This window comes from Pogoniulus pusillus, chromosome 4, assembly GCF_015220805.1.
Source record: "Pogoniulus pusillus isolate bPogPus1 chromosome 4, bPogPus1.pri, whole genome shotgun sequence".
In the NCBI taxonomy this organism is placed as follows: Eukaryota; Metazoa; Chordata; class Aves; order Piciformes; family Lybiidae; genus Pogoniulus; species Pogoniulus pusillus.
Window position 1 is genome coordinate 47,224,828 of NC_087267.1, and position 22,004 is coordinate 47,246,831.

At 55.1% G+C, this 22,004-nt stretch overlaps 1 protein-coding gene across 1 annotated transcript in view; it reads right to left on the reverse strand.

The window, feature by feature from the left end:
- Positions 1-3,100: 3,100 nt before the first annotated feature.
- Positions 3,101-22,004, reverse strand: part of AHCYL2 (adenosylhomocysteinase like 2) — an 85,299-nt gene continuing 66,395 nt past the window's right edge. Inside the window, exons 6-17 of the mRNA XM_064142782.1 lie at positions 21,792-21,886; positions 17,911-18,017; positions 15,987-16,103; positions 12,813-12,876; positions 11,302-11,390; positions 9,206-9,276; positions 8,965-9,059; positions 7,365-7,463; positions 6,779-6,847; positions 6,617-6,695; positions 5,169-5,289; positions 3,101-3,283 (exon numbers count right to left, since the gene is read on the reverse strand). Coding sequence (XP_063998852.1) covers positions 3,277-3,283; positions 5,169-5,289; positions 6,617-6,695; positions 6,779-6,847; positions 7,365-7,463; positions 8,965-9,059; positions 9,206-9,276; positions 11,302-11,390; positions 12,813-12,876; positions 15,987-16,103; positions 17,911-18,017; positions 21,792-21,886 — 1,013 coding nt within the window. The 3' untranslated portion in view covers positions 3,101-3,276. The remainder of the gene's footprint in view (positions 3,284-5,168; positions 5,290-6,616; positions 6,696-6,778; positions 6,848-7,364; positions 7,464-8,964; positions 9,060-9,205; positions 9,277-11,301; positions 11,391-12,812; positions 12,877-15,986; positions 16,104-17,910; positions 18,018-21,791; positions 21,887-22,004) is intronic.

The window sequence follows — 22,004 nt, forward strand, 5'->3', positions numbered from 1 at the left end:
TTTTTTGCTGGTGGCACCTACAAAAATCACCTGGTTTCCCTCTTGGGTTTTGCCCAGAATTGGTTAAAAGTTAATTAACATTACAAAAAAAAGTAAGAGAAAAGGAATCGACCAAAGCAAACCCAAACCCAACCAAACCAACCCCCAAACCCAACCAAACCAACCCCCAAACCCAACCAAACCAACCCCTCCCCAGCTACGTGAGATGATTGCAGGAGATGATTCTGGACTGATTAAGGAATGAAGCCAAGCGAGCCAGAAGCTTGAAGGAGGAGTGGGAGGAGATGGAGAAGGGTTTGAAGGTAGAGGTGGGACAAGGCAGGTGGAGTTCCATCACCTGTGTTCTTTCTTCAGTCTGCTATGGAGAGGGCGTTGAAGGTTGGAGGTGGGACAAGGCAGGTGGAGTTCCATCCTCTATGTTCTCCCCTTTCTTCAGCCTACTATAGAGAAGGGCTTTGAAGGTAGAGGTGGGGCAAGGCAGGTGGCTTCCACCATCCATGTTCTCCTTTTATCTGCCACGGAGAAGGGCTTTGAAGGTGGAGGTGAGACAAGGCAGGTGGAGTTCCATCCTCTATGTTCTCCCCTTTCTTCAGCCTACTATAGAGAAGGGCTTTGAAGGTAGAGGTGGGACAAGGCAGGTGGCTTCCACCATCCATGTTCTCCTTTCATCTGCCACGGAGAGGGCTTTGAAGGTGGAGGTGAGACAAGGCAGGTGGAGTTCCATCCTCTATGTTCTCCCCTTTCTTCACTCTGCTATAGAGAAGGGCTTTGAAGGTAGAGGTGGGACAAGGCTTTCACCATCCATGTTCTCCTTTCCTCTGTCATGGAGAAGGGCTGTGAAGGTGAAGGTGGGACAAGGCAGGTGGGGTTTTGCCATCAGTGTTATCTTTTTTCTCTTACCTTCTTGATAAAAAGAGTTTCAACACGGAGATGAAGGAACTCCAGGAGTGAGGAGAAGGAATTCCAGCGGTGAGAAGAGCACCAGCAATGGACACAGAGCAAGGAAGCAGCTGTGTGAGCTCTACTGAAGGCTCACGCAGTGGAGAGGGATCTTAGGGTGACCCCACAAGCAGGCTTCTCCTCGAGCAGGATTTGGGGCTGTGCCTCTGTGGAGAAGAGTTTGAGCTCCAGGGTCCGTGGCCTGATGTGGACCCAGGGGATCCAGCGTGGGGGAAGACCCCAAAGGGACACTTCTAATAGCTCGGGGGGACTGCACCTCAAAAATCTTCAGGATCTGGATAAATTCGTGAGGAGGAGAGATTATGTCAAGTGCATGGTTAGTGAGCAGTCTATGGTGAAGCCTTCTCAAAGCCTTGAGCTCCTCCCAAGGCCTCCTCAAAGCCTTCTCAAAGTCCTGTGGCCTCAGAGAGACTTTTCAAAGCTTCAAAGTCTCTTCAAAGCTTCTCAAAGCCCCAGTGATGTCTCAGAGTCTTCTGTATGCCTTCTCAAAAGTCTCCTGAAGGTCTTCTCAAAACCCTAAGGTCTCCTGAAAGCCCTCTCAAAGCCTTTGCAAAGTCTCCTCAGGGACTTATCAAACCTTATAGTCTCCTCAAAGCCCTCTCAAAGCCCCAAGGTCTGCTCAAAGTCTCCTCAAAGCCCTCAGGTCTGCTCAAAGTCTCCTCAGAGCCCTAAGGTCTCCTCAGAGGTCTTCTCAAGATCTTACTTCGAGGCTTGGAGACATTTCAAAGCGAGCCTTAGAATAAGCAAACCTATGAGCAGATCTGCTCCAAAGTGGTCAAGCTGACTTCAGCTTCAAGAGCCATGAGAAGGACTTGACCACCAGACCATAATTCCATGGTTTCTTGTGCGTTTTTCCACGATGGCAAACGAGTCCCTGAGGACCAAAGAAGAACCTGTAGCTGATGAGGGACTCAAGTACCAAAGCAGCAGCCACAGGACAGAGGTGTTTGTGCCACAGGGGTCGGACAGTTTTGGTTTAGAAGGATCACCTAAGTGATGGGATGCAGAGACTTGGAGGCTCAGAAATCACCTTGGAGCCTTCTGCAGCATTTGGGTGGCACATTCTGGGTTAAGAAAACAGAGGACCCGTGGCCAATTTGTTCTCCATCAGCTCTGGCACGCCAAGATTTGAGGTGGCAGAAGTGGTTTAGTGCCGCCGAACTCCTCCCCACGTGTGGGATCGGGGTGGGGATGACTCCAGTGTCCACCTCGCCCACTCTGAGGGCACTTCCAACTTCATCACCCAGAAAATAAAGCTCCAAAGATTCTCAGCGAGGCTGGAGAAAGACCTCCAGGCTGGCCAGTGAGCTCCACTTGGGTTGGGAAGGGGTCCCCAACACAGCAGCAGCAGCAGCAGCAGCAGCAGCAGCAGCAGTTTTTGGTGAGGTTTTCAAGGCTCCTTCCCCCAGGGCTGCCCCAGAGCCCCACCATGACTTTGGTTGAACCAGAGGAGGTTGGCACTCGTAATGTAAGCAGCAGGAGAAGGCCACCAAGCTGTGATGAAGGGAGCAGTGGTGGGTCCGACCCCACCATCACCACCCTCTGGGTGGACACTCTCTTGTCCTGCAAGCTCCCACTAAAGCCCTGGACCCTTCATTACAGCTTTCAGCGGCGCTAAGGCCAAGGTCAGCAACTTGCTGGTGGAACCAGCCCGTGGGTGTCCCAAGCAGAATTCCCAGAGGACTCTCCTCACTGGTTGGGAGCACCTGGAGCAAAGCAGCTTTGGAGCTTTTTGAGATGGTGAGAGAAAGACAAAACTCAGCCACACTCAAGCCGTTGAGATCCACCCCCCACGCACACCCCCCGGGGCTGTGAAGGAGCTCCCACCGCACACATGGCCTCGGCGGTGACCACGCAGAGCTCCACCAGTGCCTTCTCCACACTTTCTCTCATCCTCTCAAGTCTCCACCCCCTCCCCCCCCAAAAAAAAAACAAAACCCCAAACCAAACCAACCCCAAAAGCAAACCAAACCCAAAAAAGAGCAAACCCCAAAGCCAGAGAGCAAAACCGAAAGGAAATGGGACAGGACTCAGGCACGCCCCAGGTGGCGGCGCTGGGGCCGCCGGGGGCAGCAGGGGCCGCCGGGGGCAGCAGGGGCCGCCGGGGGCAGCAGGGGCCGCCGGGGGCAGAGGCTGCGTGTTGGGTAACTCTAGTTTAATAAATAAATAACCTAACCACACTGTCGACTACGAGAGCAAGCCTGCGAGGCTGCAGCTTAGGAAGCTTGCAGGGTTTCGTCCTGTACACGAGCCGAGAAGAGAGTTTGGGGTCTTGTTGCTCAGGAGCTTCCAGGACTGCAGCTGAAGGAACTTCATTTAGTATCTGAGAGGGTGAAGAAAAAAAAAGGGTTGGTGAAAAGAGGCAGAGGAAAGAGGCTCCTCCCTGTGTCAGAGGGGTGGGTTTGGGCGTGGGGAGACACCCAGAGAATGGCAGGGGGCAGAAGGGAACTCTGAAGATGATCAGGTCCAACCCTCCTGCCAAAGTAGGGTCAGGTCACACAGGAAGGCACCCAAATGGATCTTGGAAGTCTCTACAGAAGGAGACTCCACAGCCTCTCTGGGCAGCCTGCTGCAGGCCTCCAGCACCCTCCCTGGGAGGAAGTTTTTTGTGAAGTTGAGGAGAAGAAATGGATTTGGTCCTCACCTCCTCCCCCATAAATCCCAGGTTATATTGGGCTCCCTGCCCCCTGTGGTGTGAACATCAAACCTCACTCGGGAGTGTGGGAAGGGAAGAGCCAACAGCACCCAACTGCTTCAAGGCACGAGGGCAACATCAGTGCAGAAAGCAGGAGGGTGCATGGAAGTGCAAAAGCAAAGCCCAGAATCCCAGCACGGTGAGGGCTGGAAGGGACCTCTGGAGATGATGCAGTCCAACCCCACGGCTCCAGCAGGGGCACCCACAGCAGCTGGCACAGGATCAGAGTGTCCAGGTGGGTGTGGATTACCTCCAGACAAGGAGATGCCACAACCTCTCTGGACAGCCTCTCTGGGCAGCTCCAGGACTCCAGCACCCTCCAAGTCCACTAGTTCCTGCTGAGGGGAACCTCCTGGCTTCCAGTTTGTGCCCCTTGCCCCTTGTCCTGTCACTGGGCACCACTGACCAGTCTGGCCCCATCCTCTTGCCCAGCATGGATGAGCTCCCCTCTCAGGCTGCTCTTCTGCAGGCTCAACAGCCCAAGGGCTCTCAGCCTTCCTCCCTCACAGGCCCCTTCCCAGCCTCCTCTGGACTCTCACTGGTAGTTCTCACTCTCTCTTGAACTGGAGTGCACAGAACTGGATGCAGGACTGCAGCTGTGGCCTCTCTAGGGCAGAGTGGAGGGGCAGGAGAACCTCCCTCCACCTGCTGGCCACAATCTTCTTGATGCCCTCCAGGAGCCCCTTGGCCTTCTTGGCTCACAGTTTGTTGCCCCTCAGCACTCCCAGGTGCTTCTCTGTGGAGCTGCTTCCCAGCAGGTCACTCCTCAGACTCCAGCACTGCTGCAGGAGGTTGTTCCTCCGTGGGTGCAGGAGACCCTACACTTGCCCTGCTTGAACTTCATGAGGTTCTCAGCCTGGCCAGGTCTCACTGGATGGCAGCACAGCCTGACTGGGTGTCAGCCACTCCTCCATCAGCAAAGTGGCTGAGGGTCCACTCTGTGCCTTCAGTCATGTCATGGATGAAGATGCTGAACACGACTTGGCCCTTAAACCCCAAAGCTTGGCTCGACCTGTCTGGATTTACTGGGACCTACTAACCCCCCCCAGGCACTGGAGCAGTTTGGTGTGGCACATGAGAGCCTGAAGACCTCAACACCAAGGAAAAGTCTTTCTCCTGCAGGAAAGAGGCTCTGGGGAAGAACAGGAGGTGGAGACCTCCTCAGGTCATCTGTGTTTGTGTGGCACCTTTTCATCTCCAGGGCTGGCCACCACCTCACCCTTCCCCAGCGGCTAAAAATAAAGCTGAGCTGGCATCAGCTGGTGGCACCCCCCTGCCGTGTGCCAGGGCTGGGTGACAGCTGCTGCCAGATACAAAGGGCTGGTGTCCTGCCAAGCCTCACAGCCCCAGCCACGCTGTCCCCACCCCTCTATCTGCACGGAGATGGCAATGATCAGAAAGCTTCTGAGCTGCCCTCGAGGGAGCAGTGGGATTTAACCCTGTCCTCTCTGCCCTCCCCACACCTGCACCCCACCAAGGAGGAGGAAGAAAGAGGGAGGCTGAGGAGCAGCACCTGTAGTAGTTTGGCTTGAAAGGTCCATTCTTGTTCAGTCCCAGGTACTTTGCTTGTTCATCTGTTAGCTCTGTCAGGTGGGCATCAAAGGTCGGGAGGTGGAGGCTGGCCACGTACTCGTCTGAAAGGGGACCAGACCTTGTTAGTGGTGGGGAGAAGCTGCCAGGGAATGGCATCAGGGAATCACAGAACCCTTCTGGCTGGAAAAGACCTTCAAGACCATCAAGCCCAACTATTAACCCAGGTCACCACCAAACCATGTCCCTCAGCACCACATCTCCAACCTCCTTTCAGGGAGCTGCAGAGAGCCAGAAGGTGTTTCCTCAACCTCCTTTCCTCCAGATGCCTCAGCTGCTCCTCACCAGACCTGTTCTCCAGACCCTTCAGCAGCTGCTCTGCCCTTCTCTGGACACACTCCAGCACCTCAATGTCCTTCTTGCAGTGAGGGGCCCAAAACTGAACCCAGTACTCAAGGTGTGACCAATGCACAGCCCAGGGGCACGATCCCTGCCCCACTCCTGCTGGCCACACTCTTGCTGATCCAAGCTAGGATGCTGGAGGCCTTCTTGGCCACCTGGGCACACTCTGGCTCATCTTCAGCCACTGCTGACCAGCACCTCCAGGTCCTTTTCCACCACTGGTTTCCATCCACTGTGGCCCCAGCCTGGAACATTCCTGGGGTTGTTGTGACCCAAGTGCAGGACCCAGCACTTGGCCTTGTTGAGCCTCATCCCACTGTCCTCATCCCATTGGTCCAGCCTGGCCAGACCCATCTGCTGACCCCTGCTGCAGGTCACTACTTCCACCCAACCTGGTACCACCTGCAAACTTACAGTGGGTCCCTTCCTGCCATGCCCCAGATCCCTAAATCCTCTCATCTCTCCTGAGGGAAACCTTTCACCCAAACACTCTTCTAGCAGAACTCCTGCACCTGCTTCTGGCTTGCACCATACCCTGGGCAGGCTTGCATGCTCTACAGGAGCCAGTGGACATGCCTGGCATGTCACACCCAACAGCCATGACAGGGATGAGCTGCACCTTGTCCCAAAACTGAGACTGAGCAGAGGAAAATCCCCTTCTGCAGCAGCAGTGTGCTGAGCAGAGCTGGTGTCCCAGGAGGAGCTTCTGCTGGCACAGCTGTTGGCCAGGGATTAGGAGTGCCCACAGCCAAGGGCAGCAGCTCTGCTGGCAGCAGAGAACCCTTGGCATCAGCAGGGGAGGGCTCCTTGTGCCAGCCGAGTGCGTCAGCCTCATGTTCCCAGGAGGGATGGAGAAACAGTTCAGTCAAGAGCCCAAACCCGGTGGCTAGAACCTTCTGGAAGCCCCTGAGCTTGGTAAAGAGAAGCCAGAAGGCTGGGATGTCCTGCTGTCCTCACAACCTGGCCTAGCACAACCTCCCATCTGCTCCATCTCAGAAGCAAAGGAGAAGGCAACAGGTTGAGCTTTACCCATCTTCTTGGGCAGCAGGTAGACATCTTGCTTGTAGCGGCCTTCGGGGGCGTTGTACAGCTCTATCAAAGCCAGAGCCTGGGTGGAGAAGACAACTGAGGTAAGAAGACACTTCAGGAGGAGACCAGAGGCTGCTTTGGCTCAGGCCAAGCTCTACTTGCCTGCGTGGTGGCAGTGATGGACAGGACGAAGGTGGGGACGGTGGAGCAGCTCAGGTTGAGCAGACGGCCCTGGGGAGTGGAAAAGCAGTTGTGGCCTCAGCAGGGCACCCAGGCCAGGGTGGGACCTTACAGAAGGGACAAGGACCACTGGTGGAGCATGCCCCTTCTGGCACAAGACATCATTTATCACCTTGGCACACCTCGAATCCCAAATGTTGGTTGCTCAACTAGCTCAGCAAAAGGCCTCCTGTGGGAGATGCCTTGGAGTGGGATAAAGGAAAAGCCAGGAGCTTCCCCGGGACCCAGTAGCTCATGGACCAAACCAGGGCCACACCAAGCTGTGACCAGAGCTGCTGAGACACAGAAGGTGATTTCTGGACATTCTGGCTCACAGAATGGTTTGGGCTAGAAGGGACCTTAATGATCAGCCAGTTCCAACCCCTCCACCGCAGGCAGGGACACCTTCCACCAGAGCAAGTTTGCTCAAGGCCTCATCCAGCCTGGCCTTGAACACCTTCAGCTGCACCACCTCCTCCAGCCCTTGCTTTCTTCCTCCACAACTCCTGCTCCTTTGCCTACAACTCACCTCTGCCAGAAGGACTATTCTCTTCCCATCAGGCCAGATGACATGGTCCACCTGGGACCTCACCCTCTCCCAGGTCAGCTCAGGCGTACGCAGGCTTGCCTGCAACACAGGGTGAGGATAAACCCACTTAGAGCCCTGCCACAGGATCCAAGCCCCAGCAGCTACACCACAGGACTGAGAAGAGGAAGCAGCTGCTGACGTTGTCCTGGCTCTGTAGTCTCCTGTGGGTCCAGCCATGGCCCCAGAGCAGTGAAACCACCACGAGTAACAACCCGGAGCTGCTTTTGTGCTGACCACAGAGCCAAGCTCCAGCACAACTCTTGTGCAAAGCTCTTCTGGCTGAGGAGGACCTAACAGTCACAGAGTCACAGGACCAACCAGGCTGCAAAAGACCTCTAGGATCACCCAGTCCAACCTGTCACCTACCCCTTCTCATTAACCAGCCCCTGGCACTAAGTGCCTCATCCAGCCTCCTTGGAAACACCTCCGGGCACGGCGACTCCACCACCTCCCTGGGCAGCCCATTCCAGTGCCAATCACTCTTTCCATGAAGAACTTCTTCCTAACATCCAGCCTGAACCTGCCCTGGCAACTAGAGCAGATTGCTCCAAACAACCTGACCTGGAATGGTTCCAGAGATGGGACATCTACCACCTCCCTGGGCAACCTGGGGCAGGCTCTCACCACCCCCAGCAGGAAGAACATCTTCCTTCTCCCCAGTCTGGATCTCATTCAGTTTCAAACCATCACCTCTTGTCCTGTCACAGCAGGCTCTGCTCACAAGTCTGGCCCCAGATTTCTCTCAGTCCTTTGAATCCTGACAGGCCACCAGAAGGTCTCCCTGGAGCGGAACAACCCCAACTCTCAGCCTGGCCTCACAGCAGAGGCCTTCCAGCCCTCCCACCATTGCTGTGGCCTCCTCTGGCCCCACTCCAACAAGTCCATGACTCTGCTGTGCTGAGGACTCCAGGGCTGGTCTCAGCACTCCAGCTGGGGTCTCAGCAGAGCACAGCAGAGGGGCAGAATCCCCTCCCTGGCCCTGCTGGCCACACTGCTGCTGCTGCAGCCCAGGCTCTGCTTGGCTTTCTGGGCTGCAAGTGCACACTGCTGGCTCCTGCTCAGCTTCTCCTCCAGCAGCACCCCCAAGTGCCTCTCCTCAGGGCTGCTCTCCAGCCTGGCACTGCCCAGCCTGGATTGGTGCTTGGCATTGCCCCAACCCAGCTGCAGGATACTGCACTTGCCTCCCATGCTGCTGGAGATCAGCCCAGGACAGGTTGGCTCTGGCCTGTGAGTGCTTGCTGCCATCTCCTGCCCAGCTTTTCACCCTCCAGCACTCCCAAGTCCTTCTCCACAGGGCTGCTCTCCAGCCCTTCCCCACTCCTAGCATAGTCAGATACCAGAGGCTGCTCTGACCCAGCTGCTGGACCTTGCAGTTGGCCCTGCTGAGCCTCATGAGGCTTGCACAGATACTTGTGCAGTGTGTCCAGGCCTTTTATCTCCTCCTGGGTGCTCAGCGAGGGACCGAGGGTCAGGCACAGCTCCCAAACGGCCCCAAAGCCACCATCACACCCCCGTGGCCCACAGCTGCCCCTGTGCTCACCACATCAATCTCAGTGTTGGAGTGCCCCATGTTGCAGACAATGCAGCTGTTCTTCATCCGATCCAGATGTTCCCTGGTCACTACGTTCTTGTTGCCTGCCAGACACCAAGACCCCCCCGGTCACTGCCCTGCTCACTCTGCCCACCTGCTGGCCTGTTCCTTGGCAAGAGGATGGACATGGCCAGGGCACAGTCTAAGGGCTGTGCACCCAGGATGTCCTCCTGCCTTGGGCACCACTAACCTGTGCAGGTGATGACGATGTCCACTTGCCTAATGACCTCGTTCAGCTTCACCAGCCGGAACCCATCCATGCTAGGAGCAGAGGAAGGCAAAAAGGACTTTGAGAAGCAGTGAAAGCAGAGGAGGATAGAATCAGAGAGCCACAGCCACACAGAATCAGAGAGCCACAGCCACACAGAATCAGAGAGCCACAGCCACACAGAATCAGAGAGCCACAGCCACACAGAATCAGAGAGCCACAGCCACACAGAATCAGAGAGCCACAGCCACACAGAATCAGAGAGCCACAGCCACACAGAATCAGAGAGCCACAGCCACACAGAATCAGAGAGCCACAGCCACACAGAATCAGAGAGCCACAGCCACACAGAATCAGAGAGCCACAGCCACACAGAATCAGAGAGCCACAGCCACACAGAATCAGAGAGCCACAGCCACACAGAATCAGAGAGCCACAGCCACACAGAATCAGAGAGCCACAGACACACAGAATCAGAGAGCCACAGACACACAGAATCAGAGAGCCACAGCCACACAGAATCAGAGAGCCACAGACACACAGAATCAGAGAGCCACAGACACACAGAATCAGAGAGCCACAGCCACACAGAATCAGAGAGCCACAGCCACACAGAATCAGAGAGCCACAGACACACAGAATCAGAGAGCCACAGACACACAGAATCAGAGAGCCACAGAAACACAGAATCAGAGAGCCACAGCCACACAGAAACAGAGAGCCACAGACACACAGAATCAGAGAGCCACAGACACACAGAATCAGAGAGCCACAGACACACAGAATCAGAGAGCCACAGCCACACAGAAAAAGAGAGCCACAGCCACACAGAATCAGAGAGCCACAGCCACACAGAATCAGAGAGCCACAGCCACACAGAATCAGAGAGCCACAGCCACACAGAATCAGAGAGCCACAGCCACACAGAATCAGAGAGCCACAGCCACACAGAATCAGAGAGCCACAGCCACACAGAATCAGAGAGCCACAGACACACAGAATCAGAGAGCCACAGACACACAGGATCATAGAAACAGAGATTCAGAGAATCTCCAGAGCTGTAACATCTTAAAACCTCCCCAAAGCATCCAAACTCTTCACAACCCATAGTCAGGCCCCTCGGAGACTTTCAGCAGTGCTGAGCTCTCAGCAGGTCCTTCCTGACCTCCCCCACCCAGGTGTGTACTCCTCACAGCAGGCAGAAGCCAGGATGTGCTTTGTGGATTCACTGAGATTCCTCCTGAGAACTCTGCCTCTGTGACTCTCCCACCTGCAAACCCATGGATGCTGCCAAAACCCCTGGGATCTATCCTGCTGCTTGTCCCATTTCTTCTGTCCTTTTCCTCCTTGCAGACGTCTTCTGAGCTGGACACATCTGCTGTGGAGTCAGGGAAGGGATTGCTGCAATGGCCCAAGCTGCCAGTGGAGGAGGTGGGTGTTGGATGTGCCACCCATGGAGGTCACAGAGCTGACCAGAAGCAGCTCAGCTCTGCTAGTTAAGCAGCCTGAGAGCCCTCAGCAAGCCTGGCGGCAGGAGGAGGCTGTGGGTTTGAGGTGGCTCAGGGTGGTTTGGGGACTCTGCTTTCATGGTCACGTCCCATCTCTGCTCCAAAAGCCAAGCTGGAGCTGGAGCAGCCAAGGTGGGGTGTGGCTGCAAGGTGTCCATGCAAGGGGACAGCCACTGTGCTCTCATGCCCCTGCTGCTGGCAAAAGAGGTCGTGAAGCGCATGTGGCGGCGAACCCCAGCGTGCCCCTCGGTGAGGAGCCTGTGCACTACAGGAAAGCCCAAGGTTGCTCTCCAAAGGTCACATTTCACTCCCAACATCCTTTCAAGTTGCATCCTTGACCTCTTCTGAGCCACAACATCAAACCCTTGGTCACTGAGGTGGTGATGGTGCAAGCTGGCCCGTGGGATCCAGGTAAACTGAGCAGAAGAGCTGGGTTTTGGCTGGAGGAGGAAGCTGTGGGTGCCTCCAAAGCTGCTGCCAGGAGGGAGCACCGTGGAGTGCCCTGGTTGTGTCTGTTTCCTGGGCAAGCAAGAGGCTAGAGAAGAAGCTGGGCTCGGTGGGACTGCTTACCAGGCCTGCAGGGCACAGATTGGGTCGATCTCTGTCACGTACACTATGGAGCCCATGGCCTTCAGAGCAGCGCAGCAGCCCTTGCCAACCTGGGGGGGAGAAGAGCACAGGGTGGGGCTCTGCTAGTTTGAGGCTAGCTGGAACATTTTAGTGAGAGGAATTAGGTGACAGGCTGTGGAAAGGAAACAGTGCTGATGGCTAATTCACTCCCAGGCTTGCTGAGATGGGTAGAACCAAGAACACAACCCCCAGTACCACAGCTGCAGCGGCTCTCTGTCGCAGCTGCTGCCTGCACTTTCCTCCCTAACCTGCTGTCTGTGTAACCAATCCTTCTGCTTCCTAACCCCCCTGGCTGATCCTCCAAACTCACCTTGCAAGTAAGACAAAGCCTGGGGTGGAAAGAAGGAGGCAGGGTGGTTGGGAGCCCTGCTGGGGGCTCTGGTTTCTGAGAGGGCTGCTGCGTCCCTCTGTTGCCTTTACCTTGTACATTTCTGTCTACAGCTGTACCTGTAGTGTCAATACCTGCTTGTATGCTGTGCTCAGCTGTAAACAGAGCTGCCAGCTGCCTCAGTCTAGTCTGGCTGACTTCATCAGAGTGGGGGGAGCAGGTAACACCCAAACCATCACAGGGGGGTGAGATGCTGAGAGCTCAGGAGACAGTTGAGCATCCCTACGGCCACGGGAGGCATGGAGGATGCCTCTTGGTATCACAGAGTTGTCTTGGGTTGGAAGAGACCTTCAAGATCATCAGGTTCAACCATGAAGCCAGCACTGCCAGGTCACCACTAACCCATGGCCCTCAGCACCACACCTCCAGAGCTGTGCAGTCCCTCCAGGGATGGGGACTCCCAGGTAATGAGTTTCTCCCAGGTTCCAGTTTGTGCCCATTGCCCCTTGTCCTGTCACTGGGCAACACTGACAGGAATCTGGCCCCATCCTCTTGCCCCCCATGGTCCCTTCAGCTCTTGCTGAGCACTAAGATCTCCTTTCAGTCTGCTCTTCTCCAGGCTCAACAGCCTCAGGGCTCTCAGCCTTTCCTCCTCACAGAGATGCTGCAGGCCCCTCAGCATCTCTGGAGCCTCTGTTGCACTCTCCCCAGCAGTTCCCTGCCTCTGTTAGAGTCAGAGCCCAGAACTGGACCCAGCTCTGTGGTCTCCCTAGGGCAGAGGAGGAGGGGAACCTCCCTTGAACTGCTGGCCAGACTCTTCTTCATGCCCCCCAGGAGAACATTTGCCTTCTTGGCCAGGAGGCCACATTGCTGGCTCATGGGCAACTTGTCTTGCTACTCATCTCCTTCAAGACTGAGGCTTGTTCTCTGTTGAACAAAGTGGAAATCAAGAACATACTCACTGCTGGCAAAGCCAGCAGCTCTGAAGGTGCCAGCAGCTCTGAAGGTGCCAGCAGCTGCAGAGCAAAGCCCCAGAGGCCAGAAGAGCCCCAGCAGGCAAAGCCATGCAGAAGACATGTTTGTGTTCCATGCAGCAGCCACAGGAGCAATGTGAAGCCCTTACCTCTCCATAGCCACAAACCACCACTTGCTTTCCTCCAAACATCATGTCTGTGGTCCTCTTCAGGCTGAGGAAGAAGAAAAAGGAACAGGTAAAGACCAGCAGTAGAACCAGTTCCACTCAGGATGTGGTGAGGGACAATGATCCCTTCATGGTTTGCTCCTGCTCAGCACCATGGCTGCATCCCTGAGGACCTAAAGAGCACCTAAAAATGATGTGGTGAGGGACAATGGGTCCTGGTTGCATGCCTGAGTTGCAGCCCTGGTTACATCCTTCAAAGTTTCCTCCATGATTGCATCTCTGAGGATTGTGGGGGCAGGGAGGATCCAAAGAGCAACTGAAAATGATGTGGTGAAGGACAGTGAGGCCTTTGTGCTTTGCTCCTGCCCAGCACCCTGGCTGCACCCCTGAGGACCTAAAGAGCACCTAAAAATGATGTGGTGAAGAACAGTGAGGCCTTTGTGCTTTGCTCCTGCCCAGCACCCTGGCTGCATCTCTGAGGACATGGCAGCAATTCTGGGTGCAGAGAGGACCCAAAGGGCACTTCAAAAAGATGTGCTGAAGGATAAGAGCCCTTCATGCTTTGCTGCTGGTTGCATCCCTGGCTGCATCCTTCATGGGCTGCTCCACAGCTGCATCCCTGAGGACATGCAGCAACTCTGGGTGCAGAGGACTCAGAGGGCACCTAAAGCTTGACTTTTTCCTTGGGTTCTACCAGTGAAAGACGAGAAAGAGGAAGGACCCCCTAAGGGAGGGGGTTTGAACTAGACCATCCTTGTGGTCCCTTCCAACCCTGACTGATTCTGTGATTCTATGTTTTGGGGGCCTGGATCCCTTTTTTAATTGGCTCCTTTTGCTTTGGTTCTCCAGGAATGGTGAAAGATCTTTTCCAAACCTCTTTATTTCTTCACCTGGAGGGGTGGGAGGATGTTAAGGTCAATCTATGGCCAGAATCCCAGAGCTTCCTACAACTCAAGCTCTCCCTCTTGCAGTTGGTTTCCTTCTGGTTCCTCCCTAGGAGTGTCCTACATTTGAGTCTATTTTTAGCAGCAGTAAATAGGTCAGCAGTGCTGGGAAGGTGAAATTCCCTCACATTGCCCAAAGAACTTTGCTCAGAACCTCTGCTCAGCTCCTCCCTTGACCCATTTTCAGATGCCTTGGGCCACACTTAACTCACAAATCTACCTACCCACGAGGTCCATCCTCCAACACAGATAAAGAAGATTTCAGAGGTCTGAATGTTCCTGAGCTGCATCTTGCTGCACAGGGTGTGTAGCAGCAGACACTGCTGTGTGCTGCAGCAGCCAGGCTGGAGGGCAGGGATCCAGCCAGAGGCACCTGGGCAAGCTGCAGAGGTGGGCACAAGCCAAGCTCAGGAGGTGCAACAAGACCAAGGGCAAGGTTCTGCAGCTGGGTGGAGGCAATGCCAAGCACCAATCCAGGCTGGGCAGTGCCAGGCTGGAGAGCAGCCCTGAGGAGAGGCACTTGGGGGTGCTGCTGGAGGAGAAGCTCAGCAGGAGCCAGCAGTGTGCACTTGCAGCCCAGAAAGCCAAGCAGAGCCTGGGCTGCAGCAGCAGCAGTGTGGCCAGCAGGGCCAGGGAGGTGTGGACACACGAACAGGAGCCTTGTTCACTTCTGCTGGTCAAGATGACCACTAGCAGCAAGACCACTTGAATGCTGGGGTGAGGAATGAGCCATGAGGATCATAGAATGGTTTAGATTGGAAGGGACCTCAGAGCTCACCTAGTTCCAAACCCCTGCCATAGGCAGGGACACCTCTCACTAGAACAGGTCACTCAAGGCCTCATCCAACCTGGTCCTGAACACCTCCAGGGAGGTTGTGGAGCACAGAATCACCCAATGTGATCTTTGATCACATTGGGTGATTCTGTGCTCCACAACCTCCCTGGGCAACCTGTGCCAGTGTCTCACCACCCTCAACCTGTGCCAGTGTCTCACCATCCTCACTGCAAAAAACCCTTCCCTAACATCCACTTTGAATCTCCCCTCTGCCAGTTCAAACCCATTCCCCCTCATCCTGTCATGACAGGACCTTGAAATAGGATGGAGGAGAAAGACATTAAAGCAGAGTCTGCTGTCACCAGGGAAAGCCTAGGCTGGGTCTTTGAGAACCTCTGGTGCTAGCAGACTGAAGGCAGCTGAAGACTGCCAGCCCTGCCAGATGGACTTTGGCTCACCAGAAGGAGACATTCCCATGTTGGCAAGGGATCAAGAACTGCAGCTGTCAAGACTTGATTAAACTTTAAACCATACCAATAGGAAAAGTCTTTCCTCCTAAAGCAGGTTCTTCTCCATGGAGGGTTCCTCCTCCACACTACAGCTACCTGGCACAGATGATCTGGGCTGATGCAAAGCTCTACAGGAGCCTGCAGTGTGAGTGCAGCCCAGACACAGCCCTGTGCTGGGTGCAGCAAGAGCAGTGTGGGCACAGGGCAAGGGAGGGGATTCTGCCCCTTGGCTCTGCTCTCCTCACACCCCACCTGCAGTCCTGGGGGCAGTTCTGGAGCCCCCAAAACAAGCAGGACATGGAAGTGTTGGAGCCAGTGCAGAGGAGGCCACCAAGATGCTGAGAGGGCTGCAGCAGCTCTGCTCTGAGGACAGGCTACAAGAGTTGGGGCTGTGCAGCCTGGAGAAGGCTTGGAGGAGACCTTAGAGTGGCCTTGCACTATCTGAAGGAGGCTCCAGGAAGACTGGGGAGGGACTATTGACAAGGTCTTGTAATAGCAGCAGGAGGAGGAGGAATGGGTTTAAAGTGGCAGAGGGGAGACTGAAACTGGATGTTAGGGAAGGGTTGTTTGCAGTGAGGGTGGTGAGAGACTGGCACAGGGTGAGGGTGGTGAGACACTGGCACAGGTTGCCCAGGGAGGTTGTGGAGCACAGAATCACCCAATGTGATCAAAGATCAAAGATCACATTGGGTGATTCTGTGCTCCACAACCTCCCTGGAGTTGTTCAAGGCCAGGTTGAATAAGGCCTTGAGCAACCTGTTCCAGTGGGAGCTGTCTCTGCCTATGGCAGGAGGTTGGAATTGGCTGAGCTTTGAGGTCCCTTTCAACCTAAGCCATTCTATGATTCTACCTCCAGAGGTCCCCTCCAAGGCCACCAGGCTGGGGTCCTGAGTGACTGTGTGCCAGGCTGTGGTGACCATGTACATACCCATCCAGGATGGACTCTCTGCAGCAGTAGAGGTTGTCAAACTTCTGCTTTGTGACTGAGTCGTTGACATTCATGGCTGGGACACAGAGCTTCCCTGCTTTGGACAGCTGGTAGAGCCTGGAGTGGGAACACAAGGACAGAAAGAACCTCAGTGGGGAAATGTTTCAGTGCTCCCCCCACTGTTGGGTGCTCTTCAGGTCCTTGTTTTGCTGAAGGGAGGAGCAGACATCTAGAGGGTCAGAGATAAACCTCTAAGGAGCAGCTCTTCACGACAGGAGGAGGAATCACACTCTTCCTGTTCCCATCCCCACTGAAGTCAGAGGCAGCTCCTGAAAACATCTGATCAGTTCAGAAGGTTCTCTAAGCTCCATAACTGATGTGCCTGGAACACAAACCCTGTGAGGAGAGGCTGAGGCAGCTGGGGGGGTGCAGCCTGCAGCAGAGGAGGCTCAGGGCAGAGCTCATTGCTGCCTGCAGCTGCCTGCAGGGAGGCTGTAGCCAGGTGGGGTTGGGCTCTGCTGCCAGGCAGCCAGGGACAGAAGAAGGGGACAGAGTCTGAAGCTGTGCCAGGGCAGGTCTAGGCTGGATGTTAGGAGGAAGTTGTTGGCAGAGAGAGTGATTGGCACTGGAATGGGCTGCCCAGGGAGGTCCTTGTCCTGTCGTTGGGCACCACTGGGAAGAGTCTGGCTCCATCCTCTTGCCCCTTTAGCTCTTGCTGAGCATTGAGCAGATCCCCTCTTAGACTGCTCTCCTCTTGGCTCAACAGCCTCAGGGCTCTCAGCCTTTGCTCCTCAGAAGTGCTCCAGGCCCCCTAGCAGTTTCCCAGCCTCCACTGGAGTCTCTCCAGGAGTTCTCTTTCTCTCTTGAACTGAGGAGCCCAGAACTGGAGCCCAAATTCCAGCTATGGCCTCCCTAGGGCACAGCAGTGGGGGGAGGACACTCTCCCATGATCTGCTGGCTGCATTCTTCTTGATGTACCCTCAGGACATCATTTGCCTTCTTGGCCATGGGACCACACTTTGGGCTCCTGATGACCTTGTCTACCAGCACTGCCAGGTCCTTCTCTGTGGAGCTGTTTCCCAGCAGCTCACTCCTCACCTGTACTGCTGCAGGGGATTGTTCCTCCCCAAGGGCAGGACCCTACACTTGCCCTGATTGAACTTCCCATGCTACAACTAAGGTCAGGTCCTTTTCTTGACCCCACTTGGCTGCAGACCTCAGCCAGATCCTTCCTCATCTGATGTATCTTGCTTCCCTCTTTCAAAAGCTCTCAGGCAGCTCCAAGAGCTGCAGCCAAGCCTCTCTCCCTGCAAAAACAAAGCCAAAAGCAAGGTCTGCTGCTCTTCTCCTTGGTCTTCTGTCACCTGTGACAGGGTTAGCCCCACTGGAGAAGTACCTCTGGTAACCCTAGGAGCCACCTGTCCTATCACACCTCTGCCCCTGTTGCAGACCAGTGGACATTCCTCAGCCACTGGGCTGGGGCTCTGTGGTTCCACCTTTCTGGAGTCCCACCTCAAGACAAGACTCATTTCTTCTTCCCAAATCTCACTTCTTCTCCTAGATCTAGCTCAGAACTACAATTGTGACTTTCTCCCTCCTGCAGTGCCCTCAACCTTTCCTCTTTTCACCTGCAAGACGAGGTGAGACAAGCACTGCCCTCATGCCTCGAGGTGTTTGTGCACTACTTCCACCCATGCCATGGTGGAGGATCTTAGAGGTCTTTTCCAACCTGATCTGCTTCAAGTAGGAGTTCCAGGTTGCCTTCACTAAACCAGCTCTTGTGGAAGAGCCAAGCCCAAGCTGAAGGAGAACCATGCTCCAGGAGCTTCAGTGTTCCCTCTGTGGCATCTTAACAGCTTGGGGATCTTCTGCTACTGGTGCCTCGAGGCAGAAGATGCCTCTCTGGTCCAGCCTCTCCTGTTACCTGTGGACACCAGTCACACTCTCCTCTACGATCCCCTTGATCTTCTTAAACATGTTGGGGTACTTCTTGTAGATCCAGTGAGTGAGATCTCCTCCATCATCCAGGATCTGCAACAGAACCAACCACAGAGTCACTGCTCTGGAGATCCAGCACGGGCTGCTGACTGCAAAATGGTACAAAGGACAGGAGGAGGATGGAGAAGGATGAAGGAAGAGGAGGATGGAGAAGGAAGATGAAGACAGGAGGGTGACAGAAGAAGGAGAGGAAGTAGGCTGGAGAAGGAATATGTATAGAGGAAGGTGACAGAAGAAGGAGAGGAAGTAGGTTGGAGAAGGAAGATGTACAGAGGAGGGTGACAGAAGATGGAGAGGAAGTAGGCTGGAGAAGGAGGATGAAGAGAGAAGGGTGACAGAAGGAGAGGAAGTAGGCTGGAGAAGGAAGATGAAAACAGGAGGGTGACAGAAGATGAGAGGAAGGAGGCTGAAGAAAGATGGAGAAGGAGGATGGAAAAAGTGAGGTGGAGAAAGGAGGATGGAGAAGGAGGCTGGAGTGAGGCAGGTGAAGAAGGATGAAGATGGAGAAGGATGGAGGAGGAAGATGGAGGAGGGAGGTGGTGGAGGAGTATGGAGAGGGAGGGGGGTGGAGGAGGATAGAGAGGGATGGAGGAGGAAGGAGAGAAGGGGATGGAGTGGGATGGAGGATGGTGAGGGAGAAGGGATGGAGGAGGAGGTGGATGGAGAATGAAGGATTGAGAAGGAGGATGGAGGAAGAGTGAGATGGAAAAGGAGAAGGATAGAGAAGAAGGAAGGTGGAGAACAAGGAGGATAGAGGATGAGGATCACCTTCTTTGCACATTCCCCACACCAACATTCATGACTTGTGACTGCTAAGCCCCCCAGATGTCAGCCCTGCACAGAAGCACCTCTGCCTGTTGGCTTGAAGTGGAGTTGAGCAGAGCCCTTGTGCCACATGTGCCTGCAGCATTCCTACCAGCACCTGCAGCCACTCAGGGCAAATCAACTGTGCCACCATGCTCCTCTAGCAGAAGCCTCACAGAGGGCACAAAGATGATGTTCCTGAACCTTGCCATGCCATGCTGACATCCATGGGCAAAGAGCTGCTTGCAAACACTACCTACTGGTTGTCTAGGGTAGGGATTGTGCCCCTGAACTGGTGAGGCAACACCTCAAAACCTGGGGTTGATTTTGGGCCACTCACTCCAAGAAGGACATTGAGGAACTGGAAGGGGTCCAAAGAAGGGCAATGAAGCTGGTGAAGGGTCTGGAGAAGAAGAAGGATTTAGAGAGCTTTTGAGGAGCAACTGAGAGGCCTGGCATTGCTCAGCCTGGTGAAAAGGAGGATGAAGTGAGACCTTCTGGCTCTCCACAAGTCCAAAAAGGAGGCTGGAGCTGGGTGGGGGTTGGTCTCTTCTCCCAGAAGATGAGATGAGAAGAAACAACTTCAGATAGTCCATGGCAGGTTTAGGTTGGACATGAGGAACAATTTTGCCCCCTTGAGGGCTGTCGAGGCCTGGAGAGGGACTATTGACAAGGTCTTGTAATGAGAGGAGGAGGAGGAATGGGTTTAAACTGGCTGCCCAGGACAGTGGTGGAGTCCCCATCCCTGGAGGGCTTTCAAAGCTGGGTAGATGTGGTGGTGCCAGGCCTGTGTCCAGTGGAGAGTGTCCCTGCCCACGGCAGGGGGCTTGGAACTAGGTGACGTTAAAGATTCCTCCCAACTCAAACCACTCCATGAATCTATGAACTTCTAGATCTGGTGCTCCTCAGCAAATGGCTTCAGTGCTCCAGAAAGAGGTCTGAGAATAGCTCAGATGGCTGAGGTATGATGGCTGGAGACAGGTGGTGGGACCAAGGCACCTGGGAAAGCACCATCAGCATCTTCTGGTACGTTGACTGCCTCACTGAGTGCCAGTTCTGCTGACAAATGATTCCTCCAAGAGAAGAAGGAAGCTGCTGCTGAGTCCCCAGACTCAAGACTCAACACTTCCCTAGCATGGGGGTGGCTTTTCTGACACCTGTGTCTCCTTTCAGAGGTGACAGGTAGAGAATGGCAGGGACCACAAGAAAAATAAGCCCACCTCAAAGAAGTTGCTAATGGCAAACAAACAATCCTCTGCCTTTGATCATCTCCTTCAGATCAGAAGCTCCAGGGCACAAAAGCTGTCAAGAAGCAGGAGGAAAAAAAGCACATCTGACACCTAGCAATTATTCTGCTCCCCTGCTTCAGGCTTCTTCTTGTTTTGCCCTAGAAACAAGGGCAGAAGAAACCAGCAAAGAAAGAAACTGGAGCTGGGCTACCTGAGGACCTCTCCTCCCACAGCAAGAGAAGGCTGAAAGTGCAAAAGCCACCTAAGAACCTGGGGATTGTTCTGGAAAACAGGTAGGTGAGGGAGCTAGGTGAGACAGCACAGAGCCCCAGCATGGCTGGGGGCTGGAAGGGAGCTCTGGGCATCAATTAGTCCAGCCCCTATGCTAAAGCAGAGGCACCCACAGCAGCTTGCCCAGCACCACCTCATACAGGTGAGGTTGGAATCTCTGCAGAGGAGATGACTCCATAACCTCTCTGGGCAGCCTGCTCCAGGGCTCCACCACCCTCAAAGCCAACAAGTTGCTCTTGATGGAATCTCCTGGGTTCCAGTTTGTGCCCATTGCCCCTTGTCCTGTCACTGGGCAATGCTGACAAGAGTCTGGCCCTGTCATCTTTGCCCCCAGAGTCCTTTCAGTTCTTGCTCAGCACTGAGATCTCCTCTCAGGCTGCTCTTCTCCAGGCTCAATAGCCCCAGGGCTCTCAGCTCTTCCTCTTCACAGAGATGATTCAGGCCCCTCAGCATCTCTGGAGCCTCCACTGGACTCTCTCCAGCAGTTCCTTGTCTCAAACTGAGGCCCCAGAACTGGACCCAGGACGCAGGACTCTAGCTGCCTGACTAGGGCAGAGTAAAGGGGGGAGAAGAACCTGTCGACCTGCTGACCACATTCTCCTTAATGCCCCCTAGATAGGGAAGAATCACATCACCCATTGACCTTTCAGAGAATCAGAGAATCAGCCAGATTGGCAGAGACCTCCAAGCTCAGCCAGCCCTGTCCAGTCACCCAGCCCATGGCACTAAGTGCCCCAGCCAGGCTTGGCTTCAACACCTCCAGCCCCAGCAACTCCACCACCTCCCTGGGCAGCCCATTCCAATGCCAATCACTCTCTGCCAAAAACTTCCTCCTCACATCCATCCCAGACCTGCCCTGGCACAGCTTCAGGCTCTGTCCCCTTCTTCTGTTGCTGCTTGCCTGGCAGCAGAGCCCAACCCCACCTGGCTACAGCCTCCCTGCAGGCAGCTGCAGGCAGCAATGAGCTCTGCCCTGAGCCTCCTCTGCTGCAGGCTGCACACCCCCAGCTCCCTCAGCCTCTCCTCACAGGGCTCTGCTCCAGGCCCCTCCCCAGCCTTGCTGCCCTGCTCCAAACACCTTCCAGCACCTCAACATCTCTCTGCAATGAAGGAGCCCAGAACTGGACACAGCACTCCAGGGGTGTCCTGAGCAGTGCTGAGCACAGGGGCACAAGAACCTCCCTGCTCCTGCTGCCCACACTGCTCCTGAGCCAGCCCAGGATGCCATTGGCTCTGCTGCCCACCTGGGCACTGCTGCCTCAGCTGCAGCTCCTCTCTGCCAGCACCCCCAGGGCCCTCTCTGCCTGCCTGCTCTCAGCCACTCTGGCCCCAGCCTGTAGTGCTGCTTGGGGTTGTTGTGGCCAAAGTGCAGAACCCTGCCCTTGGCCTTGTTCAGTCTCATCCCCTTGGCCTCTGCCCTCCTTCTCTTTAGGTGAGAGCTACCCAAGCACAGGCAGGCTCTGAACAGTCAGCTCCATCTCACCATGTTGGGCTGCCATCCTTCGACGTTGACGCAGCGATCGATGCACCACCAGAAGTCATCCTCCGACTCTCCCTTCCAGGCGAAGACAGGGAACCCTGGCAGAGAGAGGGAGATGAGGTCTGACACAGCTGCAGCCAAGCCCAGGGGGGTCAGCCCTCCCTCCAGCCAGGTGTGATGCAACCAGGCTCCCCACAGCCCTGAGGTCTTGCTCTT